Source organism: Phoxinus phoxinus (genome assembly GCF_949152265.1).
Source record: "Phoxinus phoxinus genome assembly, chromosome: 1".
Classification (NCBI taxonomy): Eukaryota; Metazoa; Chordata; class Actinopteri; order Cypriniformes; family Leuciscidae; genus Phoxinus; species Phoxinus phoxinus.
The window spans coordinates 8,646,362-8,663,687 of record NC_136876.1 but is presented as its reverse complement, the minus strand read 5'-3'; the positions used below and the strand labels follow the sequence as shown (position 1 = coordinate 8,663,687).

At 37.4% G+C, this 17,326-nt stretch overlaps 3 protein-coding genes across 3 annotated transcripts in view; 1 reads left to right on the top strand and 2 right to left on the bottom strand.

Annotated features, from left to right (window-relative positions):
* Positions 1-1,992, top strand: part of LOC307000534 (L-asparaginase 1-like) — a 56,993-nt gene extending 55,001 nt beyond the window's left edge. Inside the window, exon 14 of the mRNA XM_079616176.1 lies at positions 243-1,992. Within this exon, the coding sequence (XP_079472302.1) occupies positions 243-323 (81 nt within the window). The 3' untranslated portion in view covers positions 324-1,992. The remainder of the gene's footprint in view (positions 1-242) is intronic.
* LOC307001012 (uncharacterized protein) overlaps positions 1-17,326 on the bottom strand; it is a 573,545-nt gene that overhangs the window by 494,595 nt on the left and 61,624 nt on the right. The window lies entirely within an intron of this gene.
* Positions 4,591-12,892, bottom strand: LOC307003368 (uncharacterized protein). The gene is made up of 7 exons (XM_079621697.1): positions 12,794-12,892; positions 8,067-8,097; positions 6,552-6,578; positions 6,420-6,458; positions 6,216-6,297; positions 6,032-6,085; positions 4,591-5,919 (listed from the first exon to the last, which is right to left on the bottom strand). Exons 1-7 carry the CDS (start codon positions 12,884-12,886, stop codon positions 5,811-5,813), a joined length of 435 nt encoding a protein of 144 aa, XP_079477823.1. The 5' UTR covers positions 12,887-12,892; the 3' UTR covers positions 4,591-5,810.

The window sequence follows — 17,326 nt, the reverse complement described above, 5'->3', positions numbered from 1 at the left end:
TGCCATAACAAACACAGTTACAGCAGCCAGAGAAAACAAAAAAACAAAAAAAAAAAACAGTTAATTCTCAATAAGAACTTCTGCAAACGTCTGACAGAAATAACGGCAATGTGGTTAGTAATAAGAGAAGCTGGTTTTGCAGTCCGGTGCTTATTCCAACCAAAATTCAACGTGTTGGGTAGTTTAGCTTTAATTTCCTCTGATAAAATGCATCCTAAACTCTGTCTCTTCCTCTCCCTCAGGATCAGGAGTTGCAGTTTGATGCAACATCACAATCTCACACCATTGAAAAGCCTTTCACAATCTCCTGGAACGAGGCTTAGACTCGGACACCGGTCTACGGAAAGAGCAATCGCATGATTATTTACCTTTATTTACTAATGCTCAGTAGTAGTGATTATGCTCCACCGTGTGTCACAATGATTGATGGTGACCTTTTGACCTTACAGTGTGAGTGGGATGAGGAGATGGTGGAAAGTCTGACCATGGCTCGGAGAAAACCGCATGGACGTCAGTTTGACAAAGTTTCTTCATGAAAATACGGACTGGGCGAGAGGTGAATTTCTGATAATAGTAACTGTGTATTCGGTTACATATTTCATAAACCGTCTCGAGTTGTTACGCTCTACGCCACTGACGGCGCCGGCAAATGTATACCAGGAGAAGACCCCTGCCTGGTATTTCCTGATAAAGACTGGACTATATCGCAGAGTGGGACGGGGTAGCACCGAAAGTATGGTAGCGTGTGGTCCCAGGAGAGTTCATTTAAAGCAGCCTTCAGTAAGATCGGGATTTCTTTGTTGTATCCTCGCGTTTTGCTCGGAGGTTTCTCTCTAGAGCTCCCCGCGCAGCTTCGGAATAGATATTTGACAACAACTGTTAAAAACTCGCTGGCTATTCTCAGACACTAGAGGCTTAGTAGATCAACGACATCAAAGCAGATGGGAAACTCTTTGCAACGTCGTCTTCATTCGGGTTCCAACAGCGTGAGGGAGCGCAATAATGACAGCATTATAGCAGATTTATTTTTGCAGTAAAGCAATTCTTTACCTCGCGAGACTTGGGATCACACGATAGAGTTGGGGTACTCGAACTCGGACTCGGACTCGAGTCCGGTCTCGAGTCCAATTTTGAATGGACTCGGACTTGTCACGCACTCGAATGAATTTGTACTCGGACTTGACACGGACTCGGGACATTTTAGACTCGGAAAAATGTCCGAGTCCAGTCGAGTCCGGGCACTGGATGACACAAAACGAAATTTTGTGAATTTTTTTTATTCAAAAACGAAACAAAACAACGTTGTTTCAGCTTTGAGCATTGTAGCCAATCACAGTTAAGTGCATAAACACAGTGGCAAATCAGAGGCGTTTTAGAGTCCGCATGCGAATAATTCGCTCAAAATGTATGTTTAGAATCAGCACGAGCTTTATCCTTTCGCAAATCCCCTCATAAACAACAAAGTCTCTCTAGACGCAATATAAATAAGATATTCACTGTGCAGTGCGGACAACTTCAGTCAGTGTTTATGACGAGAGTTTTAGGGAGAGTGCCGAACGCGGTAAGTGATGGCTTAAAGGGAGCGCTGTTAGTTTTGTTTTTCATACTTCTAGAGGACCAGTGGTTACGTTCACACTGTAAATTATAAAAAATGATAACTGCATTTAAATGTGGGATTGAATCCACTTAATTTTTGTCCTTTGAGTCATGAAATTGCGATGATTTGACACATAGCAACATAAGAACGTGATAACCATAGCAACATTTTGGCGTCTGATAATGTTATCATTTTTGTTGCATTTATACTTTAGTCATAAGTTTACATACTCCTTGCAGAATCTCCAAAATGTTATTTTTATATGTTTTTTAATAAGACGGATCATACACATTGTTTCTATTTAGTACTACCCTGAAAAAGCTTTTTCACATAACAGATGTTTAATAGCCTAAATACAATACAAACACAAAATAAAGACAAATTACATAGGCTCGATTTTAATATTGTGTCATTACCTGAATGATCCAGAACTTTTTTTTTTTTATGTTTAAGGAAAAATCATCCAGCTCCTGCACATTCTTTGCTTTTCCAGCATCTTCTGCATATTTGTAAGATCCATACTTTCACACTGGTAAAACTGAGGGACTCATACACAACTTTTACAAACCCTGCAAACATTTAGTGATGCACAAGAAGGAAGCATCCGTTAAGAGTCAAGAGGTGTAAACTTTTGAACTGGATCATTGGTGTAAATTGGTCTTATTTGTTTAAAAATGCATTCATTAATTTAGTCCAACCCTTCAGAGGCTAAATAAGATATTAGCATGTACAACACAATAAGAAAAATTTAAACATCATCATCTTGCTCAAAAGTTTACCCCTGGCTCTTAATGCATCGTGTTGCATTATTAAGCATTACCTTGCAGATTCTAAAAGATGTACAATAGGTAAACGTATGACTGTAACTATACATTGCAATCATTTTGTAAGGTTTAAAATATTAATTTAAGAGCTCAGTGTTGAGACCTTTCGCCGGGATTTGATTGACAGGTGATCTGACCAATTATAATGCAGATACACGCCATTTTTGTTCGACAAACAAACCAAATCAGTTAGTAGATTAAAGGCAGTGGACTTGTGTGTATTGATTTCTTTTTTAGAAATTTGTGCTATAACTAGAAGAGATTACCCACTAAGCAAAATGATGTCCAAAACACGTCTTTTCAACGTCTTTGTCACAAAAGTCGGACGTTGATAAGACGTCCACTGAGGAGCCAGAATGAAAGTTTTTATGACGTCTTTTTTTGACGTGTTCTGCACGTCCGATATAGACGTTCATGGACCCTTCGTACAAGATTAAAAATTAGTTCAAATGTGGACATTGTGGACATAATGTCTCATTTAGACATAATCACTTTGACTATTGCTGTCAGATGATCTTAGAATTAACAGAGGTTTAGATGTTGATATTTGTTTCATTTGAAGTGTCACCATTGTGGTGATCGGTGTTTGCTTTAGTTGGGCTCTTGGTTCCCTTTCCTTTTACTTTAGCTTTTCTTTGACTGCTTTAATTGTGTGTTTGTATAGCACATTGTAGTGGCAGAGAAAGCAAACAATGAGGAGATAAGGTGTTTTCAGCTTATTAATGATGGTAAAATCATCACTAAATAAGCATATAATTTTGTCAGATGCTTTGGCATTCATAACCATCATTTTTATGGAGCTGCAATATTAGTACCAAAAGCATTAAAATAATCACTTATTTGAAGATATATAAAAGCATGTGCACATGATGATTTGAGCGAATGTGTAATGTAGTCACACACAGACATCAATATTTTGCATATGATTCACAACAATGGTGACAATAAAAAAAAGCTTCATGCTGCAATGCATGATGGGTACCTTAATTCTCAAGCTTTTTTGTTTTTATTGTCACCGTTGTTGTGATTCATATCCAAAATCTCTATGTCTGTGTGTGACTACGTTAATATGGACATGCTTTTTTTCTACCTTCAAACAAGTGACAATTTAAATGCTAATATCACCAATATTGCAGATCCACACGGTTGGTGGTTATGAATGCCATATATAAACACAATAGTTTAAATACATGATTAGATACCCATTTTTTTTATGATTATGTCAATATCGAGCTGATAAAACCTCATACTTTTTCTTGGCTTTCTCTGCAACAGTAATTATGTTATAAACATAAAGTTACAGCAGCCACAAAAAAAGTTAAAGTCAGAAAAGGGACCAAGAGCCCAACTAAAGCAAACACTGATCACCACAATGGTGACACTTCAATTGAAACAAATATCAACATCTAAACCTCTGTTAATTCTCACTAAGATCATCTGACAGCAATAGTCAAAGTGATTATGTCTAAATGAGACCATACATGATGTTGAAAATATGTCCACAATGTCCACATCTGAACTAGTTTTAATCTTGTACGAAGGGTCCATGAACGTCTATATCGGACATGCAGAACACGTCAAAAAAAGACGTCATAAAAACTTTCATTCTGGCTCCTCAGTGGACGTCTTATCAACGTCCGACTTTTGTGACAAAGACGTTGAAAAGACGTGTTTTGGACATCATTTTGCTTAGTGGGTATCAGTTCACGTGCTGCTTGAACTGAGGCCTACACATTAAAGCACCACAAAACAGTATTTATCGTTTGAATTTCATAAAAATTAAAACAATTGAAAGCTGAGACTTTATTTCAAACCAAAAGTACCCTGCTCTGTCTTGTCTGTTGTCACATTGTTAGTGTCCTCTTTGCTCCGACCGAGAACATGTGGAGTGAGAGAGGAATGGCTTGTCGGACGTAGCAACAGTAACCAAGAGGGGCGGGTCTTTGTGAAAGGTCAATTTCAAATCATTTAAATCTTTGTGGACTCGGCCGGACTCGACTCGGACTCGGATGTTAAGGACTCGGACTCAAGTCCGACTCGACCCTCTTTGGACTCGGACTTGTACTCGGTTGTTAAGGACTTGGACTCGACTCGGACTCGACAAAGGTGGACTCGGACCCAACACTATCACACGATACTTCCAGACGAAGAGGCCGGCGGGCCGCCGGCCCAAAGATTGCAAACGCTGTTTTTCCGCTCACGGGCACCAGGGGGGTGCGAAACCACCACCATTCAACCCAAAATAAGTAATATAACCATTCCAGTGACTCCGAAGTTGATCAGTTAAGGTAAAAAAGTTACTTAGTTCACCTTTAACACTGGAGTTTTTGCTGTGTAGCGTGTGGTCGGTGAGAAGCAGGATGAATGCGTTTACATATTCTGCTCCAAAGACAAGACAAAGAACTGTGAACGCTAAGGGGACGTGTCATTGTAAGAAAACATGATGTGGACGTTGAAGATCTCAAAAATTAAGTTTATTACATAGCAGTGGCAAAGTACACAAAGCACCTTGGGTTTACCGGCGTCAGAATGAACCCAGAACATCCAAATCTCAAACCTTTTATCCTGTCACAGTTTATCACTCTTAAAGTAAATGAAGTTGCTCTTGTTGTACCAGCTGTGGTCAGTATGTTAATGAAGTTGAGACAATTGTCTTCATGCAATACTTCATAAACATACAAAATAGCAAAATCAAAAACAATCAAACTTGCAGTTTACAGGCAGTGTCTCGTTAAGTGCTGATAATCCAGAGGAATGACACAATAAACATGCGCTAACATGAGCTGTGCACATTGTTCTTCAGAGCTTAACCCCGGAAACTGAATGATATACTTTAAGCTGTAGGATATAAAATGACCAGTAGGGGGAGCAAAAACACTAGAATAGGTAGAGCCAGAACATTAAAATGTCTTTTTTTTATTAATTGAATTGATCATAGATTTAACTAGTCATTTAGTTCCGTTCTAGGTCTAAACGAACACAGATTCAGTAAAGCATCTCTAAAAGAGTCATTATCAGCTCAGTTTGATTCAGTTCAGTTCAGTAACGGCAGTTTTCCTGCGGATTTATCACTGGCAGGTAGAAAAACAAGTAAAAATGCTTAGCTTTTCATAAAATAAGATGTTTTATAATTTTTTTTTTTTTTTTTTACTTATGTAATGCAGAGTTGTATTATAATATATTTGCTTTAAAAAATGTTTTATTTTATATAACGTACTGAGATTTCAAACCCTAACAATAAAGAACCTGGTATCAGTTTTTCACTATTGAGTGCAGAAAAGCGAGTTTAGGACTGAACATGCCTGGTATCTTTGAGTTTGTGATTTATACAGTAACAGATGACGACACTTCAGCCCCGAGTTTGAGTCAATAACAAAATGACCCGAGAATCATGTCGATTCATGATCATCCTCTGGACACTGAGCCGCTGAACTGATCAGATTCAGTGAATCAGGAGCATCAGATCTGACCTTTATGTGGCCACCAGATTCAAGATCCCTGTGAGAATTAGATTAATTTAAACATTAATATCCATAAAGCTCTGCCTCATCTGTACATTAAAACATCAACAGCCCTTAAATGTGGTTCAGTCTCAGTTTGATTCACTCACCGGTTCTCTGAATCATTGCGCTGACAGACAGACGGTACTGCCTTTGGAAAACATCTGAACAGAATTATTAATTTAGTATTATATTCGCCTTAGTTGTGTTCATTATTGTGTTCATTATTGACAACAATATTTTAGTTTTAGTTTTCATGACTCTTTTTGACACAATTCAAGCTTCTGAACTCACCTGAAGATTCGTTTACGCAGCATAAAACAGAAGATGAAGAAGAAGATGACGATGAAGAGAGCAAACAGCCACCAAAACTGATCTATTCAAGTGATGAAATATCAATATATCATGTGAAGAATGATAAATCAATACAATAGCGTCCTCACACCATCGGTGCTCGGGCCCTATTAGACTTTGGATTTAAAGGTCTTGATGTTTTACCTGAGAGCTGGAGAGACGGGGTCACTTCATTCAGAACATCTTTAAAACACACAACGATCACAAATATCAGACAATTTGACAGAAAACTTATCAAAAAAAAAATCAGACACACATTTATCAGCTGACACTCACCTGGAGTCGCTGCAGTTTCATTCCTCACTGAAAAACACATTGACAGTCATTACAGAGTTAAATTAAAGGAGTAGTTCACTTTAAAATGAAAATTACCCTATGATTTTCTCTGAAACTATCCGAGGTGTATATGACATCCTTCTTTCAGACGAACACAATCGGAGTTATATTAATAAACACGCTGACACTTCCGAGCTTTATAATGGCTGTGAATTGCAACCATCAAATTAAAGCTTTCGGATCTTTTCACATTAATGACATCTGAGATCTTACAGTGTGACATTAATGACATCTGAGATCGTACAGTCTGACATGGGTTACAGCGATGACCATGTTTGTACAGTCTGACAAGCAATAGTCATAAAGGACGATAATAAATCGGACAGTGTGCCTCTGGCTTTAAAGTAACACTGAAGCAGTCATTATTAGATAATTAAGTGATTCATTGAGTTGTTAATTGAATTGATAGTTTGATTATTGAAGACAGCTGATGATAACAAGCAGAATCACTGAAGGAAAGAGAAACACAAGAACTGACTTCAACCACAGCCTTATGCCGAGTTCACACTGCACGATTTTAGCCCCGATTTCCACTCGCAAACAGATTTTGCAAAATCTCCGACAAATGCCTAGCCTGGGAAAACCCAGACCCTCTCAGTTGTAACTGAGTAAGGGTCTGGCAAAGCTCCATAGACAATTCATTTCCACAGGGGCGTCACCAACGGACGTCGGAAAGATCTAAAACCAATCAGAGCGATGAATGACATGACGTATGCAGAGCGACGGAGAAACATCTCGAGACTCTCAGCAATTCTCTGTTTGTGTTAACGAAAATGACCATTTTAAATCGCTTGAAACAGACGCGATAGCTGATTCGAACGAGTGATGTTGTGATGTTCCACGGCGGCATCCATGTCTGTAATGTACAAAATCTGCGTCACCGTCTCTGCTCTGTCGTCATCGTGTAAAACGTTTCTGATTGGTGCCGCGATTTCGGCGGATTGGAAATGGGTTTCAATGGGCTCTTTGCCAGACCCACTTGCAGAGCAAATCTAAATTTGCCGGAAGTGGTCTGGGTTTTCCCAGGCTAACAAATGCCTTGAAATCGGAGGCAAATCCTTGCTCGTTCACACGAGTGACAATCACAGTGTGCATTATCAAGCACACGATCTGAGAGAATAAAAATGTGTTGCCTGTGAGATATTTGGCCTGCTAAATATTTTTGGACCTGTTGGCGATTCACAATCCTGCTGTGTGAATGTGTTCTGACTGAAAACTCGATCGGCGATTATCTACAGTCAATGAGAGAGCAATATACAGGACAGCGGGAAGTTCGGGGAGGAGATATAGACCAGAATATCACAAGCAAAAGCTCCTTTATAAACATAAAAACCCATATAAACACAGAGCGATGCTAATTTAACTTAAAGCACAGAGGATTGAGTTCAACACAGAGTTTGATCTGAATCTCTTAATATTCTCTGGTCATGCTGATAGTTGAAACGTTTCTCTCACCTCTGAACATGCTCACGTGACTATAATGAAGCTGAAATAAAAGAAAGACTCATTAAATCATCATTTATAATGTTCATGAAGGATGACAGTTTTTTACAGTCGCTAGGACACATTTCTCAATACTTGGGTCACTTTTTCTTCACTCTTCACACAGTGAGCACAACAGAAGTGTGTGTGGGATAAACTGTGGATCATTTATCATTGCTTTGACACAAAATGCATTCAGTGACTACATCTGCATTACTGCATTTTCTCACTTCGACGCAACAACCGCCAAAACTCTGTGTATCTACAGGCCAATCTGCACATGCTTACATACTGATCTCAGAACTGTTAAACTTACAGTTTTTTTTTTTAAGTCGCTAGGACACATTTCTCAATACTTACGTCACTTTTTCAAAACTCTTCACACAGTTCTCCTAACCAACTTTCAGCTCGGCACAGCAGTTCATTTCACATTCAACATGCACTAAAACTTCAGTGTCTCAGATCAACATATTCTTCCATAACACGAGCAAAGTTTGACAGCCAACAAACACACTTTATCACCCACAAAACAATGACCTAAAAAACACTAACAACAGGAAACTTTATACATTTTCCTGTAAATGCTTTCTTGCTTCCTCTCTGTTTACAATTCACTGCAATACATGTGACTTGAAGCAATCAGACATGATGCATATGCTTCAATATGATTTTATTATATATATTTTTATATATAATAGTAATTCCAAAGTACAAACATGTGTCTACACACCATCCACCGATACAGACACAATAGGAATCAGCTGTGGTTGGTCCAATTGTTTTTATACCATAACATTTTTAGATTCAAAATTTATTTCATATCAGTTCTGAGATCAGTATGTAAGCATGTGCAGATTGGCCTTAGATACACAGAGTTGTGGCAGTTGTTGCATCGAAGTGAGAAAATAATTAAAGGGACAATAAGTATCTTTTTAGGTATTTTATTATCTAAAATCAATATTTTTATTCATAAATATGTCCTCAATGGTGTACAAATACCTCTGCCAATTATCTGACTTATCCTTATAAATGAAGAATTTATTATCTTTATATACATGGGACGGGTAGGTCCACGGAGGCTTCCATGTAGTTCTGCCATCTTGCAAAACTATAATAGCAGAGAGGGACAAAAAGTACTAAGCCAACGCGTTTCCACAACTCGTTTTCGTTCAGAGCCAGCATTTAGCCACATTTCTACAGTAATATTGTAATGAAATAAATTTTGAATCTAAAAATGTTATGGTATAAAAACAAGGACCAACCACAGCTGATTCCTATTGTGTCTGTATCGGTGGATGGTGTGTAGACACATGTGTGTACTTTGGAATTACTCAGTGCAACAAAAAAAGACATATAATAAAAAACAATTGAAGCATATGCATCATGTCTGAGTTCATTTAAAGTTTGTCATTTCACTGTTTTTACTCAATATAGTGAAGTTTCAGCTATATACAGTATTTAAATGCAGTGTAAAGTTTACAGTTTTTTTCAATCGCTAACAAGCGCTTACCCATACTTCAGATACTTTTTCTAAACTCTTAACACAGACTCACACCTACAAAACACAAACTACAAAATTGGCCAAATGGATAATTTTCTTCTCAAAAATACATTTTGTTAAATATATACTAACTCTTCATTTCAAAATAGAACACATCTTTCTCTGCACACACTAACTTTACCAAAACTCTGGAAATCTGACTCAAAATGAAATTATTCTGTCAAAGAATAACACTTGTTTTCACGTCACAAGGTACATGCAGTCAAACAAAGTACACCAGGTTTCAAAATACTGGCTATTCTTGACATTACAAAAACTGCATAGACTTTTATGTTTCTTGGTTGGGAACTGTATGTCCACATGTAGTAATGTTCACATTCAAAAGCATTCCAGTAAAAAGCAAATCATTTACTGTTTACTACAGGAGGTACAGTAGTAACACGGTATGATAGAACAGAAAAAGTTTTACAGTATTGCTTACAGTGAACACAATATCCATGAAACACACAAGAGCATTCTGAACCAAAAACAAACAAACTTTTTTTAGTAGATACCGTAATTTTGTGCTTTTTTAGTACAAAAAAAGCACAAAATTACTGTATCTACTCTCTGCGATCTTCAGGGTTAGGCCACATGTTTTCATCAACATCACATCTGATATTATCCAAGGCGATGCAATCAAGAACTGTGATGTCCCTGCACCAGCATCCATGGCTTCAAGGAGGGACATCTTGTCATGTGGCTGATGGTCATAAACCTTCCACCTCCATGCAGAAACAAACTCCTACACAGCAAAATCCCCAGTCTTAAATTAACACTGCTCAGTGTTTATATGAGTCCACACTCAGAGAGTGTTAAATGAACACTGAAGCAGTGTTGAAGTTAATGAGATAATTAAGTGATTAATTGAGTTATGATTGAGCATTATTGAAGACACCTGATGTTAACAAGCAGAATCACTGAAGGCGAAAATGAATGCAAAATGTTCACCATTATGGAGATCCGTGTTTAGTTTAGTTGGGCTCTTGAACCTTACATTTTAACTTTAGATTTTGTTTGGCTGCTGTAATTCAGTTATAACAGCCAGATGAACAAAGAGAAAAGGTGATCTGGTGGTGTTGGTTGTGTTTAAACATAATCAACAGTTGGCCTGAAGCACTGCACTCATTGAGAGCATAATGTCTGAGTTAAGTTTACTTTATGGATTATAGCAGCACTGTCCTTACAGAGTTATGACTTTTTTTATTCTTTTCAATTAAAATCCAAATAATGAAATGAAAAAAAACTTTAAAAAACTTGATAAAAGTATTTCAGGTAAGCACACACAGACATCAATAATTAGCGTATGACTCTCAACAATGGTGACAAACAGATCACCTCTGAAAATAAGCTCATTATTTATTCATGCAGCAATGCATGATGGGAGCCATGAATGAGATTTGATTGGTGGCATCCAGAATGCACTGCAAAATTTTTTATAATTGTCACCATTGTTGAGATTCACAGGCTGATTATTGATGTCTGTGTTTAAAAAAAAAAATTATGTGATTAAGTTTTAAGAAAGTATTTAGATTACATCGTAAAATTAAAAATATTATGATTTTCAAGGACAGTGCTGCTATTATCAATAAAGTAAAATTAACTCAGGTATTTGGCTTTATATTGGCTTCAGTGATTCAGATCAAATGATTGTGATATAATGATAATGTTAAAACACAACCATCACCATCACATCACTTTTTCTCTTTGTTCATGTTCTGTTGTAACTTGCGTACAGCAGCCAAACAAAATTTAAAGTTAATGACTGAAGGGTCATGACACCAACTAAAACACACACTGATCTCCATAATGGTAACATACCAATTATTATTTTCTCCTTCAGTGATTCTGCTTGTTAACATCAGGTGTCTTCAATAATGCTCAATCATAACTCAATTAATCACTTAATTATCTCATTAACTTTAACACTGCTTCGGTGTTCATTTAACACTATCTGAGTGTGGACTCATATAAACACTGAGCAGTGTTAATTTAACACTGTGGATTTTGCTGTGTATATGGGGTTGAGGAAAGCTGAATAGGGTGGAAGGAAGAGACTTACCAGTCTTGGGTGGACTTCAAACCATGTTGTTATTGCTTGAGAATGATGGAAAGCCACATTGTCCCAGGTAATTACAAAGGTCCTCATGTTTTCATGAGAACCAGGCGCTGCTCTGGAACCAGACGCTGATCATTGAGAAAGGCAAGGATGCGCTCTGTGTTATAGGGTCCACTGGCTCACTGCATCTCTCACTGGGCCTGCTCTTCTCCCTTCTCCTCCTTTTACTGTATAAGTGTCAATGTAATAGAAAAAAATAACCCCTGCCACTCTAAGCCAGTCTAAGCCAGACTGGAATCAGCTGTGGTTGGCCCAGTTTACCCAACATAAATCAGCTCTGTGTCAATTATTCAATTGTTTGTTTGTTATCAGCTGAGATATATTGTTTTTGAACTGATCATTGCAGAAGCAGAGGTTTTTATACTGTATCTAAGGTTTGGAATATTGTTTTTGCTATTGTGCAATGTTGTGTGTTAACATTCGTAAATACTACAAAAACAATCCATCATTTTGTTGGGAGGTATAGCTTGTCTGTTAAGAAAATGTAAGCATTGTGGAAATGTGTTCACTGACTGCATATTGTTTGAAAATGACATGAAATGTGTGAATGGTATGGCCACAAAAGACCGATGCTGTGCTAATTGTGTTTAGAGTTTTGAAAATGTGACAACTGGCTGGACAAACGCTTTATAGCGACTGAAAAAAACTGTAATTGTGTATTAAGAAATAACATTGTTTTAGTGGACTCGATTAAAATAAGTTCAGAGTACTCATAACTATTGTTTTTTATAAACTTAATTGAATTGAGCTAATCAGTTTCCTCAAATGAAATGAGTTAGCTTAACTTGTTGGGTTTTACAGTGATAGTTTTAGTGCATTTTGAATGTGAAATGAACTGCTGTGCCGAGCTTGAGCTCTCCTAAAGTTGGTTAGGAGAACTGTGTGAAGAGTTTTGAAAAAGTGACCTAAGTTTTGAGAAATGTGTCGTAGCGACTGTAAAAAACTGTAATGCTTCTGATGCATGTACAGGTAAGAAAATAATCATCAGCTCTATGTTATGAGAATATGAATGCGTAGAGAGAAAAATCTAAATCATCTCACAGATTTTGCAGAATTGCAGATGATCTCGTGACTCAGATTCACACAGCGAGACGTGACGAGACGATCCGGCGAGACTGAAATAACAGGATCCATCCGTGTTTCGGGAGTTGACGGATCTGCAATCTTCTGTCCATACTGATCGAATCAAACACAAGACAATCAAACTGTCAGTAACAGAAGACGAGGAACGAGGATTAATGTTTAATCGCAGAAATGTTAAAGAAGTGAGTATACACAGAGCTGGGTAAATAATGCTGCTCTCAACAAGACTGTGTGTTTCAACAGCTTCAACACAACGACTGTGATCAGTTTAGGGCTGGGCGATATATCGCATGAGATTGTTAGGCGCATCTCGTAGGTAAAGCCGGTTCCTTGATTAGTAGTAAATCGCCATCACCTGCTTTCAGATGTAGTGGCATTTACTACACAGAGCCGTAATTAACTGACAAGCTGAGCAATATCGCATAAGTATCGCGGACGTATCGCCTGCGATAATTAATGCGATATGGCTCAGCTTGTCAGTTAACTACGGCTCTGTGTTGTACATAGGTCCTCAACTCTGGAGCACGAGATCCACTTTCCTGTAGAGTTTAGCTCCAACCCTAATCAAACACACCTGAACAAGCTAATCAAGCTCTTCATGATTACAACGTTACAGGTACACAACAAAATCCCCAATGTTAAATCAACATTGCTCAAGTACATATTGTCCCATTCTACAGAGTGTTAAAAGTGTTAAAGTTAATGAGATAATTAAGTGATTAATTAAGAGATGATTGAGCATTAGTGATGAACACCTGAATCAATGAAGGAAAGAGGAACACAAGAACTACAACTGACTTCAGCCACAGCCTTAGATGTCTACAAACTCCACAAACATCATTACCAGCTTCACTTATTACTAACCAGATATATTTGATTTCTGCCATGCTTCTACGGAAGTTATTTTTGAGAATTAACAGAGGTTTAAATGTTGATATTTTATTAGTAAAAATATAATGCCACCATTATAGAGATCAGTGTTTGCTTTAGTTGGGCTGTTGACCCGTCACTCTCTATGATAGAATTTATTCTGCAACAACATACATAATGTTTTAAGCAGTAAAATCAGAATATGATAGTTGCATATCATTGGAACCTGAACTTATTGAATGTGAAATCATTAATCAGTGTTTTGTCATTAATACATTTGAGGGGTTTGCCTTGTCAACCCTGTGAAACTACATCCATTATTTAATGTGTGGAATTTTAAAACTGTGAAGTGCGTACAATATAATATTTTCCGAGTTTTTAACAAACTCACATACAGCAAACATCAGCATACAAATATCAACAATGGTGACAATAAACAAAAATTTTCATGCTGCAATGCATGCTGGGTATCATAATTTGAAAAAAAATCCCAGCATGCACTGCAGTATGGATAATTATTGTCACCACTGTTGAGGATTGTATGGTAAGTGTTGATGTCTAAGTGTAAATTTTTAGAAGATATTTATGTGCATTTTTATCACTGACAATTGTTTTATTATACCTTTTTTTACACATTTACTATACCTGAACGTCAGTCAATAACCAAAATAAAATAATAGTTTTGTGTGAAATGACCTATAACAAATATCTCTTTTTGAGTTTCATTTAAACGTCTTGCACGCATAAAAGCATATTTGTGTTTTGAACTTTTTGATCAGCAAAGCTCAAGTGCTTATCATGAAACACTATTGCAAATGCTTTAAGATGTTAGCTTTGAAAATTCAATGGGTCACGAGACCAACTAAAGCAAACATTGACCACCATAATGGTAGCATACTTTTTTGATCACTTAAATATAACTCTCAACAATCAATTCAGTAGACTTGTGACAAAACAGTTGTTAACAGCAGGTGTTCATCACTAATGCTCAAACATCACTTAATTAATCATATACTTATCTCCTTAACTTTAACACTCTGTAGATTGGGACAATATGTACTCTGAGCAATGTTGATTTAACACTGGGGATTTTGTTGTGTACCTGTAACGTTGTATTAATCATTAAGAGCTTGATTAGCTTGTTCAGGTGTGTTTGATTAGGGTTGGAGCTAAACTCTGCAGGAGAGTGGATCTCGTGGTCCAGAGTTGAGGACCTCTGGTGTAGTAAATGCTGCTACATTTGAAAGCAGGTGATGGCGATTTACTACTAATCAAGGAACCGGCTTTACTGATGAGACGCGCCTAACAATGTCATGCGATATATCGCCCAGCCCTAGTGTGTGTGTGTTTGTGTGTGTGTGTGTGTGTGTGTCACCTCTGAGAACCAGCTCTGGTGAGTGAGTGAGTGTGTGTGTGTGTGTGTGTGTGTGTGTGTGTGTGTGTCACCTCTGAGAACCAGCTCTGGTGAGTGAGTGAGTGAGTGTGTGTGTGTGTGTGTGTGTGTGTGTGTGTGTGTGTGTGTGTGTGTGTGTGTGTGTGTGTGTGTGTGTGTGTGTGTGTGTGTGTGAGTGTGTGTGTGTGTGTGTGTGTGTGTGTGTGTGTGTGTGTGTGTGTGTGGAGAACCAGCTCTGGTGAGTGAGTGAGTGAGTGAGTGAGTGAGTGAGTGAGTGAGTGAGTGAGTGAGTGAGTGAGTGAGTGAGTGAGTGAGTGTGTGTGTGTGTGTGTGTGTGTGTGTGTGTCACCTCTGATAACCAGCTCTGCTCACAGTCTGCATTGAGTGTTTGATTGACAGCAGAGGAAACCACATACAGAAACCCCAGAGGACTCTGAATCTCACCACATGTTACTGTGATGTTATCCATGATTCAGCGCTGAAGGAAACAGGACGCTTTGTGAAAACAAAACCAACACAAGTAAGTTTCAAGTGTATCTACATTTCCTTCACAGTATTAAACCCTTATGTTGGCCTTTTATTTTTTTGCAGTTTTAGAGTCCACCAGGTTTTGAAAATATATATTTTATATAAAATATGAATAATTAAATTTTTTATGTTGTACATTTTCATAAACTCCAACTCCTATAACTTTTTTTCTGTTTAATTGTCTTAATTTATTTCACTTCTACAAAAATCTGCCAAGTGTCTTCTGTAAAACAAGACCAATCTTACATCTATATTCCAAAGCATTCTTGAATTATAACCATTTAAGTTCGGCATGTGCATTTTAATGTCTATAAGAAAAAGGGGGGGGGGGGGGGGGGGGCTTGATAAGTTAAAGAGGTTAAAAGGTTAAAGAGTAAATGACATAATCATTTCATGTTCAGACGCGGCACATAAATGAGGCAATCCCAGTTCAGTTCAGTGTTGATGTACACTGTTAGCCCTTACTGTAGAAAAAGCCCACATTCTTACAATATCATACCATTTTCCATTAAAACAGTAATATACAGGAATATACCTACAGGAATATACTGTGAATTAACAGCGCTCAAAGTCGACACTCAGAGGCTGTTTTCCCAATCACACCCTATACCCTCATTCACTATTCCCTACACTAGTTCACTAATATAGTCCACTTGAATGAAAAGAAGTGAGTGAATTGAGACACTGATGAACACCTGCTAAGCAGAATCACTGAAGGACAGAGAAACAAGAACAGAAAAAAGAGAAACACAAGAACTACAACTGACTTCCAGCCACACTGAGTGTGAAACCAGTTTAACATTATTTATTTCAAGTTCTTGTTGAGAATGAACAGGGATTTAGTTAATAATAAAGTTTGTTGTCACCATGATGGAGATCCGTATTTGCTTTAGTTGGTCTTTTGTACCTTAACTCAAAGACTTTGTTCATCCATCTCTCTTTGGCTGTTGTAACAGTGAGTGTATAAAGCACATTTGTTACAGCAAGAAAAGTCAAGGGGAAGTTGATCAGTAGTGTTTGGTCTTGTGATTTCAAAATCATACATGATTTATTACTTTTTAATATATGTGAGCTGCGAATTTCTGGTGTAATACCATATATCTGATAATATACAACATGAAATACAGCAATATTTCTGAAATCAGGTCAACTGAAAATTTTTGTTATCATATAGTGCATAAAAATTGTATTAACTCCTGCTTGACTCCCGCACACACAGACATCAACAATCATCATATGAATCTCAACAATGGTGATGATCAAAAGTTTCATGTCGCAATGCATGCTGGGTACCAGGATAGTATAAAACTCCCAGCATGCTCTGCTGCATGAATAATAATTAAAAATATATATATTCCTACCATTGTTGAGATGCATGTTCTAATTTGTGATATTTCTGTGTTTCTACAAGACAGTGTAGCTCATTTATTTTTGGTTATGCATGTGTTACAAATAAATTAGTCATTGTTGCTGTTGTTTCACAGTGGTGATAACTTAACACTTTTGATTGACAATTAAACTCTGAATGAGTGAGAACTAACTTCTTAGAGAATGGACAGGCCACATAATGATTTTGTCATGATAGTAATCTAAATTTGCCGGAAGTGGTCTGGGTTTTCCCAGGCTAGAATATAACCACAATCATTCAAGAACTGTGTGTGTGCACAAGTGTGACTTGCAAAAACACAGCTCAAGCAGCA

Coding starts and splice junctions, on each gene's coding strand:
- LOC307003368 (XM_079621697.1), bottom strand. CDS start 12,886: ATGGATCCTGTTATTTCAGTCTCGCCGGATCGTCTCGTCACGTCTCGC. Junction 8,098..12,793: donor TCTGCAATTCTGCAAAATCT/GTGAGATGATTT, acceptor CTTTTATTTCAG/CTTCATTATAGTCACGTGAG. Junction 6,579..8,066: donor TCACGTGAGCATGTTCAGAG/GTGAGAGAAACG, acceptor TGTGTTTTTCAG/TGAGGAATGAAACTGCAGCG.